Source organism: Fringilla coelebs, assembly GCF_963513975.1.
Source record: "Fringilla coelebs genome assembly, chromosome: 18".
NCBI lineage: Eukaryota > Metazoa > Chordata > Aves > Passeriformes > Fringillidae > Fringilla > Fringilla coelebs.
Genome location: NC_140044.1, coordinates 440,069 through 453,777, shown reverse-complemented (window position 1 = coordinate 453,777; position 13,709 = coordinate 440,069). Strand labels below are relative to the sequence as shown.

The following is a 13,709-nucleotide window of genomic DNA, read 5'->3' as shown; positions in this document are numbered from 1 at the left end:
ACCATGGGTGACAAAGCCTGGTAACTCTCCTTTCCTGGCTGTTACTTAAGGTATAAGATCCATATCCCCAACACAAACCATGCTGGGACTTCTAATTGGGTTTTCCTCCCACTGTAACTCCCTCTGCCATCTGTTCCTCTTTTTCTCCCAGATGATGCATCCCTCAGTCACTGAGCAGTGCCATGGCAAGCCACCCAACCCTGGAGGCTCTGCCAGAGCAGCACCTTCCCCTTCCCTGGGCCCAGGGGAGGTGGGACAGGAGGGGATCGTGTGCTGTGGGTCACTGCATTCCAGCCCCCATTCCTGGCTGGGCTGTGCCTCCAGATTTGCCACAGGGTTTCTTCGAAAAGCAGGCAGAAACCTCAGTGCCTCTGAAGTCCAGAGCAAACCTGGTTTTAAGCAGCAGCAGAGCTATTTAACCTCTGACACAATCAATTTTTCTGCTTAGTGGAAATTGCCCATCCCCAGCGCTAACGAAGGGCTCTGGAGCCTCTCTGCTGAGATAATTGGTAGCCCCAGGCTTCAATAGGATGCAGGAACTGCTTTCCACTGCTTCATCTGAGGAGACAGTAATCTGTTGGAAACATGGCAACTTCTTCTGGCCTCTTTCCAGACCTCCAGTCATGTTAGAGTTGAGCTACAGCAAATGAAAACACATTAGAATTTTAAAACGGTACATAAGTGATTCTTGCTCATTGGGAAACTTGAAGCTAATGTTGCCTGCAGCTCATACTAGTGTTTTCAGAAATAATTCATTAGCTGCAAAAATCTTCTCTTACTTCTTGGAAAATGAAACAAAAAATTAGCTGTTTCACTTTCCTCGTGGATCGCTTCCTTTCCATCTCCTTCAGCACTCTCCAGGCTGCAAAGCTGAGACAGGAGGTCTTGGAGGCTGTGGAGACACAGGTGAACTCTCAGCTACCATGAGCCAGTCCCTTCCAGCAGTCCTCATTCTCCCGTGGTGTTCTGGGCAGGTTTCTCAGCCCCGCCTGGCAGAGCAGCAGCAGGAGTGTCAGAGGGGGCTCTGGCTGCTGCAGCTGTGGCTCAGAGACAAGCACTGGTGGGACCGAGCAGACTCTCCCAGCAGAGGCACACGGCCAGCCCTGAGCCTGGGGCACTGGGGAGAGCCCCTGCTTTCACCCCAGAAATTCTTACAGCTCCATTGTCATGGGCTAAGGCAGACACAGGAAGATTCTTTTTCTCTGCGCTTCAGTGCTTTTCGTTTTGGTCCCAGAAGAAAAGCAGTAGATGCAACTCAATGGGAGAGCAAGAGAGCAGAGTTTTGTAGATTTTTTCTCAAAGGAAATAGATGAGGTGTTGGCAAGCTTCACGTGCCAAATGTTTCGGTCAACCTCATAATCTCTGAGAAACACAAAACTGCATTTATTGTATTCTCTGTAAGGCTCTGAAGAATTGAAGGCCTTTCTGAAAGTTGTGGAGAGCACCAAAAGCTCTGAACTAACTGCACCTACCCTGGCTGCCCACTGCAACCCTGGCTGAGGCCCCTGTTCTGCACAGAAGGGCGCAGCTGCCCCAGCCCTCCTGGGGAGAGGTGGGGTGGGAGCTCTGCCCCGCTGTCCCACTCACACAGCTCAGCTTTGCTGGCAAATTTAAGGAATGCTCTTTTTCCTGGGATGAGGAATTGAAACTTCAACATCTGAGCAAAACCTGAAGAACGTGTGAGTGATTTGTTGTCTGGGAGAGCACTTGGCTGAGCTGCTCGTGCAGCAGTCAGGGCTCCCAATGCCACCTGCAGACGGCCCCTCTGGGGGCTGCTCCTGCAGAACCCCTGGCAGAGACACAGCCCTCTGCTCTGCTCTGCTCTGCTCTGCCCTGGGGTGCCCACCCTCAGGGCTCCCTGCCTGGGCTGCCTGTGCCCCCTCCCCACGCAGCAGATGTGTCTGGTGGCATCTGGAAGAAACTCATTTTTTCTCCTTAGTGGTTTGACACAGCAATTAGATTGGGTTCAATTGCTGGGACTTTACCACCTGTGCTAATAGCCAAAATTGCTTTCAAAGATAGACTGCAATGTTTGGAATTTGGAGAGAGATTGCTATCCCTTTTAATTACATTTTCTGTCTCTAATGAGACAATTATAAGCATTTCAATTGCTCCCAGTCATCAGCTTTCCACTGTATGAGAGCACAGGAAAAAAAGACATCCTCACCATCCCTTTTCTTTCCTCTCCCACCCACTAAGCTCTTTGAGCAATTCATAAGTGTGTCCTGGATACTCACCTCCATCCTGGCAGAGTCCAGCAGCACTTAGGCTGCCCAAAGCCACTCCTGGAGCCACTGCACTGCCCCAGCTTTGCACCTGAGCACCAAACTCCCAATTCAGTGACCCTCACACGTGTAAAGAGCAGCTGCACACCCCCCCTCATCCTCTTTCTCAGCTCAGGTCAATCAAAGACCCTGTCCCTGGCATGGAGAGCAGATTGTCTGAGGAGCAGGAGCAGCACAGGAGGTGCCTGCTGCACCAGCACCAGTCTGTCACTCCAGGGATCTTCTCACAAAGGTCAGAGACTTGAGTGTTGGAAACGGTCCTGGAAAATGAACTGGGAGCTCAGGTTCCTGCTACGTGGTACCTAAGCACTGAAGGGCTGGTTCCTTCCAGCTAGAAATCCTTTCTGCCCTTGAAACCAGAGCCCTTTAATCTAAGCAGCCTCAAATGTTATTGTAAGATTGCATAGCTCTGCAGATAAACACTGTGTTAAACATTACTGTAAAATGAAGTAAAACACTCTGGTCAAGAATGGAGGTTTATTCAAGGCAATATAAAAATATTGCCATTAATCCAGGATGCTTGTGCCCCACAGACCAGGATGCTGGAGAGCAGCCACTGTAAGCAGGACTGGTTTAAGGGCTTCCCATGTGCAGCTGTCGTGGAGCCCCAGGGCATCCTGCACCAACAGCAATGAATGGCACACAGACAGACAGACAGACACCCATGCACTGGGGTACCCCAGCCTGGGGACTGCAGCCAGCAGAGCACAGAGCAGGAAAAGCAGGAGGAAGGTGAGAACTTGACCAAGATTAAGCTTGGGAGTAGGAGCAAGCAGAGAGACAGAAGCTCTCGGGATGCTTGCCCAGCCCTGCGCCCCTCTTGCCCCACACACCACAGGGGAGGTGCACATTCCTGTGGCTGCAAACATCACCCACATCTGACATTTCTGCACTGAGAGTCCTTCAGGACTGGCATACCTGGTTTGTGATGCCAAGAGACCAGGGAACAAAGAGCTTGGACTTCTGGAAACAAGGAATTTCCAGCCAACCTGGAAATACCAACTGATTTTCAAACCAAAATAATTTCCTTTATGTTTCTTTTTTGCTTTTTTCCTTACAGCTTCTAGAAAATCAGTGTGAAAAGCTTTGTTAAGGTTCAGAGCTGTCAGCTGCAGCCCTGACACAAACACAAAGGGTGTTAAACAGTTTCCATCACAAACCCCAAGCAGTGGGGCCCGGGTGTGCAGCTGCTACCAGCACCCTGTCCTTGGGGAAGCTCCTCCAGGCACCAGCAGGGGCTGGGGTTTACCTTTACCTAGTTGAACATGAATCACTGCTGTCTGATTAGAGATGATCTTCCCGGTACTTTTCTGACTAGATCATGCTGTTTTGACACACTAGTTCAAGAGCTGTCACTTTAATTATGAGTGGTGATGCAGAAAACCAGCAGTAGCAGCAACAACAACAAAAAAAATTACAAATCCCCAACTGCTAAAACCAGAGCTTTAATGAGATCAGGGGAGAGGCTGGAGGAGCTGCTCACTGCACATAGATGCAGGACTGGATGAGCATCCAGAGCATCTTCCTGAGGGGCCCTGAGCCCTGCACAGGAATGGTGAGGTTTGACAGCTGAGAAGGTGAAACAGAGAAGAGCTGCAGTTTGTAAGAGGACAGGAGCTGAACACGGCAGCAGGGCCCCAGCCTTGCCACCCTGCTGCACTGCTTGTGAGACATCAAAGTGCTGAGCCTGATATCAAATTATTGACATTTTCAGATAAGGCCAGGTAGCAATAAGGAGCATTTGATACTCAAACCTTTTGGGGGATGAGTGTTGTTTAAAAAAAAAAAAAATTAAAAAGGAAAAAGAAAAAAAAAAACGGGGGAAAAAAAGGAAAAACAAAGAAGAGAGAATCAGTGATCTTAATATTTAAAGACTCAAAATAATCAAAATTAAGAATAAAGGACAAAAAATGTTTAGAGAGCTAGAGATAACAGAATAGTCTTGGTTATGGAGAAGGATTGCTAACTCCTACCAGTCCAGCAGAATATGCTCAATTTGCAAAAGGAACAGTTTGTCATTAGAACAACACAGCTATTTAAGAAAATTAAATTTTTTGTTGTTCTTTGTCTTTACCTTTGGCTCCACTTCTGGGGATATTTTATCTTTTGTTTCTAAATGTGCCAGGGCTCTTTCCTTATGGAAGGAAGCAGATCCTCATTCTTCAGATGAATGCAATCCCACATACCAGGACACTCAGGGAGTTGGTGGGCCTATGAAGGTGCAATGTAAAAAATGGTCTTTAAACACCTTCTGTTTCAAATGCAGAAGAAAACTGCTTAATCCCAGGCTGGACATTACAGGGTTAGGGTGAGGAAAAGCACAATTCCCCCACGGCCTCTCTCTTTATCCATCCCATGTCAGTGAAAGATTTCTCTACAAAAGAAAATCACAGGGGCTCCTCGGAAGGTTGTAAAAGGATCTGGATTTTTTTACACGACTTTGCATCATTAAAAATTGAGATCCTTAGCTGGAGAGCAGGAGGAAGTGTAGGATCATCAGCTGAGTTTAATTTTGCTTTTGCACGAGCCCGACCGGGGGTGCCGGCGTTGTTTGCTGCTGTTGTGCGGAGCCGGGCGGGTGCAGGGGGAGCAGCCCGGGCAGTGCTGCACCCCAGGCAGGTCTGGGCACGGACCCAGCTCCTGCCTCGGGGCTGGCTGTGGGACCTCTCCTGCCGCTCACCAGCGATGCAGGGTTCTCAGCGTTGTCATGGGAACGGCTGCCATCCTCCAGAACAGCCTCTGCTCCCGGCCAGCCTGCCCTGCCTCTTTACAGCAAAGACATTTTCCAGCAGTGCTTTGCTTTGGATTTCCAAAGTTTCACTTTTTCAAAAACCCAGGTAGTAGAAATTATGGAGATCATAAAGATGAATGGTGAAAAAACTCCTAAAGGGAAGCAGGGAGGACCCAGTAAGTGTCAACACCATGAGCTGATTTTCACTTGCAGGGAGAGGGATCTGACAACTTCATTACCTTCTACTCAAAAGGCTCACTCCTGCTCTCTCTCACACACTTCCCGCAGGAATTTACCAACAGGACCTGTTTATACAGTCACAAGGTGTGGAGGTGAAGCCAGCACACTGCACAGCCCTTTCTAGGCTGTGCTGATGCAGAGACGTTTGCAATGCCTCGTGTCATCAAGTGACAGTCCGTGCAGGAGCACAGCTGCTGTGAGGGTCCCCTGGGGGATCAATCTTTCATACTCCTGCATCTGCAGGCCACAGTGAAAGAAGGAAAGGCCTGGAAGTCCTTCCATGCCACCAACAGTAGCTCTTGATAAAACCTTATGTTGTCAACTCTCAGAGATGAGGCAGCAGCAAAGAAAACCCTTGGGGAAGACCAGTTTTTAAAAACTGCTACACAAAAGCTGCATCCTTTTTAGCCTCAGTACTCAAGTCTGAAAGAATGTGGTAAAAGCAAGGTTTCCCACGATCAACAGTTTGGGTAGATTTTGAAAGTGAAAAACTTTTCCGATAGCTGTTTCCATTCTGAAATAACCACCTGCCTTCTTTAGGAGCTGATGGCTCAATAAGGGGCTTCTGCAGGACAAAGAAAATCTTCACTGACAAGATGCTACTGTCATTACAGATCGCCAAGAAATGAAACTGGCTTTCAGCTGGACAGAGATCCTCAGTGCAGAAACCAAAAGTACATGCTCCAGTGATTTATTCCCAACCCACCTCCAGGGTCCACACCCCTCTGCTCGCACACCAGCAAGTGTTCCTGTGCAGGCCACAAGTTAATGACAGGTTATGTTACACAGTGAAATACAAGACCTTTTGGTTTTTTCCTTAAAATCTTCCTCCCCTGGGATGATATCCACCCCTGTGAGTCTTCAATTCACAGACAGCTTGTAGCACATAATGAGAAGCAGAGCCTTGCTCTCAAATCCCTACTGCACTGGCCAAAGGCTCCAGGTGCTCCCAGAGCTCTCCTGGCCCCCCACACCCCTCAGCATCTGCAGCACAAACCCACAGTGCCCCTTGGTGTCTCCCTGCAAGACCTTCAGCATCGTCACTAGTGGGGTTTGTGATCCAGTTCCAGACTAGAGGTGGAGCTGAGCATTAAAACTCTGCTGGAGCCAGCCCCAGCCTGGGTGTGACAAACAGAATGACCTCGATCTCACCCTGCAGTGAGTTCCTGTCTGGAACAAATTAGGTTAAGAAGCTAAAGAGATGGCACCATACAGATTAATCAAACAGACAGACATTGGGAGAATATCTCCAGTCTCCTTTATTTTCATTTATAGAAAAGTATGAATATTAGTAAGCAGAATATAAGGAAAATATTTCAAGTATTTCCCTGTCAAAAACACAAGCCTATAGTCAGCCCTCCTGGCACAGCTGAGCTGACTTCCTGTTTAGAGCCCCAGGACTGCACTGCATTTTGGCCAGCTCAGAGATGTTCCTTGAAGCTGAAGTCCAAGGGCCAGTTTGTCCCTATTCTCACAGCTTTGACAAGCACATTTCTAAGTTCTGTCATTACCTCAGCAGCACAAGATCAACCCTCTGTAAGACTGAGGGCTAAATGAAATTATGAGACCAGGGAGGATGAAAAGAGAAGGAACAGGTACACAAGCACGAGCAGGAAGTATCCACAAAGTGCTGTTGCCACACAAAGAAGGCACTTGGATTAATTTATTTTGCATTGTTGATTCTTCATTAAGACTTTAAAAAAAGAATAATTAAACCTGCCTTCTTATGGCCTTTTTTGTTTGATTTGCTATTTGGTAAATTCTCATTCCTTTCAAGAAAGGAGGAATTGCAAGAAGTCATCAAGGTCAGAAAAGATTCTCTCAGGAAAAAAAAGAGATTGGCACTTCCCAGCCTGATTTTCTTGGAAATTGAGGAGCACACACAGACAGGGAGGGTTCCAGGTGCCCCTGTGCAGCCACCTCTGGGAAGGCAGGGAGCAAAGCCTCTGACAGGGAGCAGTCCCTGCTCCGGCTGGGCTCGGCTGCTGCCGCACCCGGGGCTGCTGGCACTGCCAGGGGCAGTCAGATGAACAAGAAGCTGTGACCAGAAGGGCAGGAACAAGTGTCCACTCGGCGAATTCTCCTCCAGGTTCCCCTGCATCCAGGGCTCCCCAGGGCCTGCCAGTGCAACAGCTGATTCCTGAAACACAGTCATTACAGGTGAGAGAAAATGAGCTGCAGCTCCACTGCAGGGCAGTCACCACGAGGTTCAACAGGGCTTTAATCACCCAGCAAATCCCATTTAGTCTGATAGCATCCATTTTTACTCCATGAGCCTGATTCTGCCTCTCTGCACTGTAAAGCAGCAGCAGCCACAGTGAGGCCCACAGGTTGTACTAATGTGAAGTAAAACCTAACAGTGACAGGAACAGACATTTTTCTGTAGCACTGTGCCCCTTCCTGGATTTTATAATTTAAGGATTTGGATTTTAGGATTTAAGGATTTATCACTTAAGGTTTAAAGAAATTTTTCACATTGGTATCTCCCAGCCCTGATGTCAGGAGAAGCACAGCTACCACAACTGGATCAACTCTTGCCCTGTGCAGAGAGCTGCCCACAGAGAGCCCAAAGACCCCTAATTTCTCCAGAGAGCCGCATGCAGTTCACTGTGACCCTGAAACAAGTGGCTCCAGGGAGAAGAATAAGAAATTCAACATGAAACCAAGGGCAAAGCTCTCACTGCAGGCTGCCGGCGCCGTCCCCAGGGCAGTGCTGTCTCGGGGGGTGCAGGGCTGGGTGCTGGCACTCCACGCAGACCCTCAGCCCCTCCCTGAGCTGGCTCATCCAGGGCTGGCTGTGCAGGCAGCCCGGCGCCAGGGACACCAGCTGGAACTCCACGCAGTACCTGCAACACAACAGCCAGCTCAGCTCAAACGCCAGGGCAGGCCGGCACGGGCTGCCAGGGCAGCACACGCCTGCAAGACCACAGACCCCTGATTAAGAAAAACCAGAAAAACCAAAAAACCCCTCCATCCAAGGTCATTAAGAACAGAACATGTCACATATCTGATTTTTGACAAGGTCAAACGGAATAAAACTACTCTGCTGAGGCTTTCAGCTAACATATAAAAAGTATCAGGTGTGACTGGCGTCTGTTTTTACCAGGAGGGACACAGACTGGTCAAGCATTTGACTAATCTAATTCCGAGTCTGGTATCCACTTGCTGAGCCACATTTCCTCTATTGTCTCCCCTCAGTTACTTAGAATGGATTTTGAAGAGCAGGTTGTGATGGGAGCTAAGATTTGGTCTGTAAAGTTTTTCCTTGTGATGCTCTCGCACCTGCAACCAGAGAGACGCTGTGGGTGGGTACAGCTGAGTCCTGGGCCGAGCCTCCAACTTACCCCGCGCCTTCACTGCCGTCAGCTGCAGCTCTTTTCTTCCTCGCTTTTCCAAACCCTCCTGTAGTTATTAATGCTGGGACTGTGTATACCAAAGAGAGAGGGTACAGAGCATCAGTGGCAATGCTGCTCTAAGGCTCATTATGTCTGCAAAACAGAAAAGATGGGCTTTTAATGTCATAGGGTTTTATCTTTAGCCGGAGACAAAAACAATTCTAACTTTGTATTTTCAGACTATTTACCACTGTCAGCCATTCCACTGAGAAGAGAATCTGTACAGCTGCCAGTTTTTTTTCTTCCTGAGCAGAGTAAGACTACTTACAGGAACACCCAGAGACAGAGAAGGAGGCAATATCCATTTAATGCCAGCTCTCAACAGGTTTGAAGAAGTCACTTGCAGCTGACATCCAGACTGGACAGATGTTGACCCCAAAATACCAACCAAAATGACAAGAAATTCTTCTAAAAAATCAGTGAAGACATTCCATGAGAATCTGATTTGAACAAACTAAACCCAGGCTTTATCTGCAGAAATTATCTCCCTTGCCTGCACTGTGCTCCAGTGCAGGGAAGGTGTATCTCAGCATGGAGAGGTATCACTCCTTTGCAACTTTTTGTAGGCAAGTCATAAAACAAATAATTAATTAAATAAATAAATAGATTTTTAAAAACTGTGCAACACCCACTTAGGGAAGTTTTAAACAGACATAAATCTGCCAATCTCACCAAAATTTCCAGAGATTTGCACTTGTATAAGTGAGAGCACAGCAGACCTGTAACATCTCACTTTTGAGACACAGCGGATTACAACAAACGGTAGGCACCACTTCCACCACTGTCCTGGAAAGGACGTGCCTAAGCTCCTGTGTGGAGAGCTCAGCTCTCAATTAGCCCAGGCAGGCCCATGGAAAACATATAAGGTCTAAAAACCATTCTTCAAACAGAGGAAAAAACAGCTCTGGTGACCCAGACCAGAGTCCTCCCCAGGACTCTCCAGACACTTTTCGGTGTGCTTACTCAGGGCCTGCTGGCACTCTGTCCCTTGCCGAGTCCAGTACTCCACGCAGCCAGCCCTCTCCTCCAGAGCAGGACACGCGTCTCCCCCGTTCCTTGGCCCCTGGATGATGTGCCTCGTCCGGACTCGATAGGTTGTCTTGCAAGGCTCTGCACAGCCGCTCCAGGCGCTCCACTGAGATACGACACAGGGCACAGCTGGAGGAAGAACAAACGGGGATGTGGAAGGTTACAGGAGCGATGCCAGTGAAATGCCTGCTGCAAAATAATGCTCTTTGACATAGCTCAGTAATCCTTCCTATTTCAGAGCTGTCCCATGGATGTCTTGGGCAGTTCTCAGCAGTTCTGCTCCAGGCTCCCCCGCCTTCCCCACAGGCGCCGCTGAGCCCGGCGGGGCCAACCCGCAGTCGCTCACCTGGGCAGGTGTGGGTGTAGTCGTGGCAGCAGTCGAGGGTGCGGGCGCAAGCCTGGTCGCAGTAGCAGGGCCCGGAGGAGCCGTCGGGCCGCCGGCCGGTGCTCAGGCAGCCGCGGTCGCGGCCGGGGCAGCAGAGCCCGAGGGCGGCGCAGCCCGAGAGGCGGCGGGGCAGCGCCGGCGGCAGCAGCGGCAGCAGCAGCAGCGCCGGGAGCACCGGCAGCGCCGGGAGCCAGCGGGCACGGCCGGCCATGGCCCCGGGCGGGCGGGACCGGGCGGGGCCGGCGGGCGGCAGGTGCCGCTCGCTCCCGGCGCTGTGGTGCCTCCATCTCCTTCCCCATCTCCTGCCCCTCCGTGTCCCCATCTCCCGCCCCTCCGTGTCCCCATCTCCTGCCCCTCCGTGTCCCCATCTCCTGCCCCTCCGTGTGCCCAGCTCCCGCCCCTCCGTGTCCCCATCTCCTGCCCCTCCGTGTCCCCATCTCCCGCCCCTCCGTGTCCCCATCTCCCGCCCCTCCGTGTCCCCAGCTCCTGCCCCTCCGTGCCGCCCCACGCTGGCCGCGCACCTCGCAGTCCCTTTCTGTGGACTCCTCAAACCAAAAACTCTTCAGCCCCGACTGCTGCCATTTACCCACCAGATTATCGACACATTATCATCAAAACAGAGGAGAGAGGACACCAATTTTTTTTGCCGGATTTCACTCCAGCACACCTCAGGAGCCATGAAAAATGGAAAAGTGCTTCACTGCCAGTACAGCAGCTCCTAAGGAGAATGATCCAGCTGGCTATGCTAGCTCTCTACAGAATTACCCTGAATTTTCTTCTTAATTCGAAATGCAAGAAGCTTAGAGAGATTATAGACACTCCTGTGAATTATTTAGCTATTCAGTACAAAGCAAAGGGCTTTACTGTAACTTTTTAATCAAAGAGGCTTGCTCTAAAATATTGATCACAACAGATGTTATACCTTGCTGAACACTGAACTGGGATTTATAAAACCCACCCACTTTTTTTTTTTTTTTTTTGCAAGTGATTATGCTATTGTACTAAGACCGGGTATGGACAGAGTGTTCCAACTTCAGGGAAAGTGCAGCAAAGATGTTTCTAGAAAAACAGAAAATAACATCAGAGGACAGGTTAACACCTTCAGCATGTACAATTTTGGAGGCATGGGCACAGAGGAGACTTGGCACTGCATCAGTTTGGGCATAACATGGTAAAATGTTCAAAAAGATAAGAAATAGAATGTTAGCTTCTTTGTATATCACTAGATACCTGCAGCAAAGAACAGGCATCTCATTTTCTTGGCAGTGGTCAGATATTGTCAGCTTGGAAATTGCACATGTGGCAAATCCTTCAGTGAGCAAGAGGCATAAAGGCTAAAGACTGGGAGAGGAAAGAGAAGAGCACTAGAAATCAGTAGCTATGGGATCCAGGAAGCTGGAATTTAAAGACACCATGTTAATTCCTGCCTCTGCCAATAAGTCACTGTGTGACCTGGGTAAGTCATTTAACCAAGGCATGTTTCGTTCTTTATCTAGAGCAGGAAGGACATTCCCAAGGAGATTGCATTACTCAGCTAATTCCTTCACACAACGCAGAGGAGGGCGCGGCTCTGGTGCGATTCCCTGAGGGGCACTGACAGAGCACAGCTCCCAGTCCAGCTCTCCTGGGGCACTGACAGAGCACACTCCCAGTCCAGCTCTCATGGGGCACTGACAGAGCACACTCCCAGTCCAGCTCTCATGGGGCACTCACTGACAGAGCACACTCCTGGTCCAGGCTTCAGTTTAGAAAGTTACACAAGTACCAACAGCGAGGTCTGTTTCTCTACAGCTGATGGAGCAGAGAGACGGGCCTGGCCCCGGCCCTGGCACACGAACTCACCAGCTGACCAGGGCCAGCAAAATCAGGCTGCTTTAAATTCAGAGTTAAACCTCCTCATCCCCAGCTCTTACCAAAGCACTGCAGTAAGAGATTTTCTACCGGGGTTGTCTATCCCCCATGGCTGGTACAGCCCAAGCAGTGTCTGTACCAGCTCCCCATGCCCTGGGAGGTTGTCACGGCTGCTCTGAGACACCGCGGCAGATCTGGGGGGCTCTGGGGGCTCCGCGGACACTCCGGGGACACCACAGAGTCTCGGGGGGTTCCAGGTGCCCCTGAGGGTCAGCAGCGGCAGCACAGCGCCCCCTGCGGGCCGCGGTACCGCTGCCCAAACCCTGCCCCACCCCGGGGACCCAGACCCTGCCCCCGGGGACCCAGACCCTGCCCCACCCCGGGTACCCAAGCCATTCCTCCAGCATTCAGGGGTTGCCTGGAATTAGTAACCTACCAAGTTTCAAATTTCATCCTGATGCGTATGTGCAACAGCAGCAGAGCTTGAAACATGACCTGAGCCAACTGTTCTTGCAGAGGCAATAAAACATGCCAAGAACATGTTTCAGCTGCATCCGTCCCTCCAGCTCCCACTGGACAAGCACTCGCCCCTCCCTACAGAATGTTTGCTGGTAGGTCTGCTCATTACATTAATGACAGTAATTGCATCAGCAGCAGTTCTGGTCCCTCACCAGTAAGCAGTTTTAAGAGATCAGGCAGCTCCAGCACCACACTGGTGCTGGGCTCTCTTAACTCCACAAACCACTGGGAGATCAAGGAATGAGCTGTTAAATGTGAGTCAAGAGAATTTCAGTTACCAGCCAAACCAACCCATTACTCAAGATTTTATTAAAACCAGGCTTCCAACAGTACAGAAACACACTGTGCTGCAGCATCCCAGACACTCCTTGCCCACTTCACAGGCTGCCAGGGATCCACCACTGCAGCTTTCTGGATGGCAGGGGAGAACCGAGCCCTGACTCCCCTTCACACGAGGCCATCCTCCCAATACCTGACAGCTGCTCCCAGGAAAGGCTTCCTTGCCTTGCATGACTATGGCAGGACACGAGCTGCCAGGCAGGGAATGCAGCCCCTGCAGACAAAAGCATCTAACTGCATTAAACATGCAGCAAGTTCCAGAATCCATTCCAGTTACACGCCTTGTACTCAGGGAACAGAAAATGTAACACCCTCCATCTAAGCTGGCAATACACAAATTTATCACTCCTGACAGCTTTGAGAGGTCAGAGCTATTGCAGGGAATGCTGTGGCTTGAATGAGGATCCCAGGCAGCAGCATGGGAGCAGCAGAACCATCCATCTTCTTCAGCAGAACACTCAAACTCCAGCAGGGCCCAGGACAACTCTTTATAAATCTCAACCTGTCAAGAGAACAGACAACATTTTGTCTATCCACTGTATCACAAACAGCAAATATACAGCTTTCAAATCCACCCCAGCCCCCACAAAAACCACTAGACAACAGCTACTCTGTGAAGAGAAGGAGTTTCCTCCTTGCCAGGCACTCCAAACAGGATGAACTCAAACTGCACTGAGGGAGCTTTTATGGCAGGACTTGACAGGAACTAACAGAGCAGAGAGTGCCAGAGAAATGTTCAGTCAGCTCAACCAGCTCCACCATTCGATCTGAGTACTTCCATCCTTTTGCTCAGAGAGGGCACAGTCCTGCTCTTGGGAGACTTCAGCCTCCCTGGAGACAGAGCAGCTGCTCCTAACAGCAACATGAGGCTGGAACTGGACAAGCCAGTGGCAACAGCTTTTGATCTGATGAAGTTCTGTTACGCATATTTTCTA

At 50.0% G+C, this 13,709-nt stretch overlaps 1 protein-coding gene across 1 annotated transcript; it reads right to left on the bottom strand.

Moving 5' to 3' along the window:
* Positions 1-7,278: 7,278 nt before the first annotated feature.
* Positions 7,279-10,387, bottom strand: LOC311160741 (somatomedin-B and thrombospondin type-1 domain-containing protein-like; the record flags this gene model as incomplete). Its single annotated transcript, XM_084217791.1, has 5 exons — positions 7,279-7,396; positions 7,938-8,102; positions 8,601-8,679; positions 9,615-9,809; positions 10,027-10,387. 5 exons carry the CDS (start codon positions 10,385-10,387, stop codon positions 7,279-7,281), a joined length of 918 nt encoding a protein of 305 aa, XP_084073917.1.
* Positions 10,388-13,709: the final 3,322 nt, after the last annotated feature.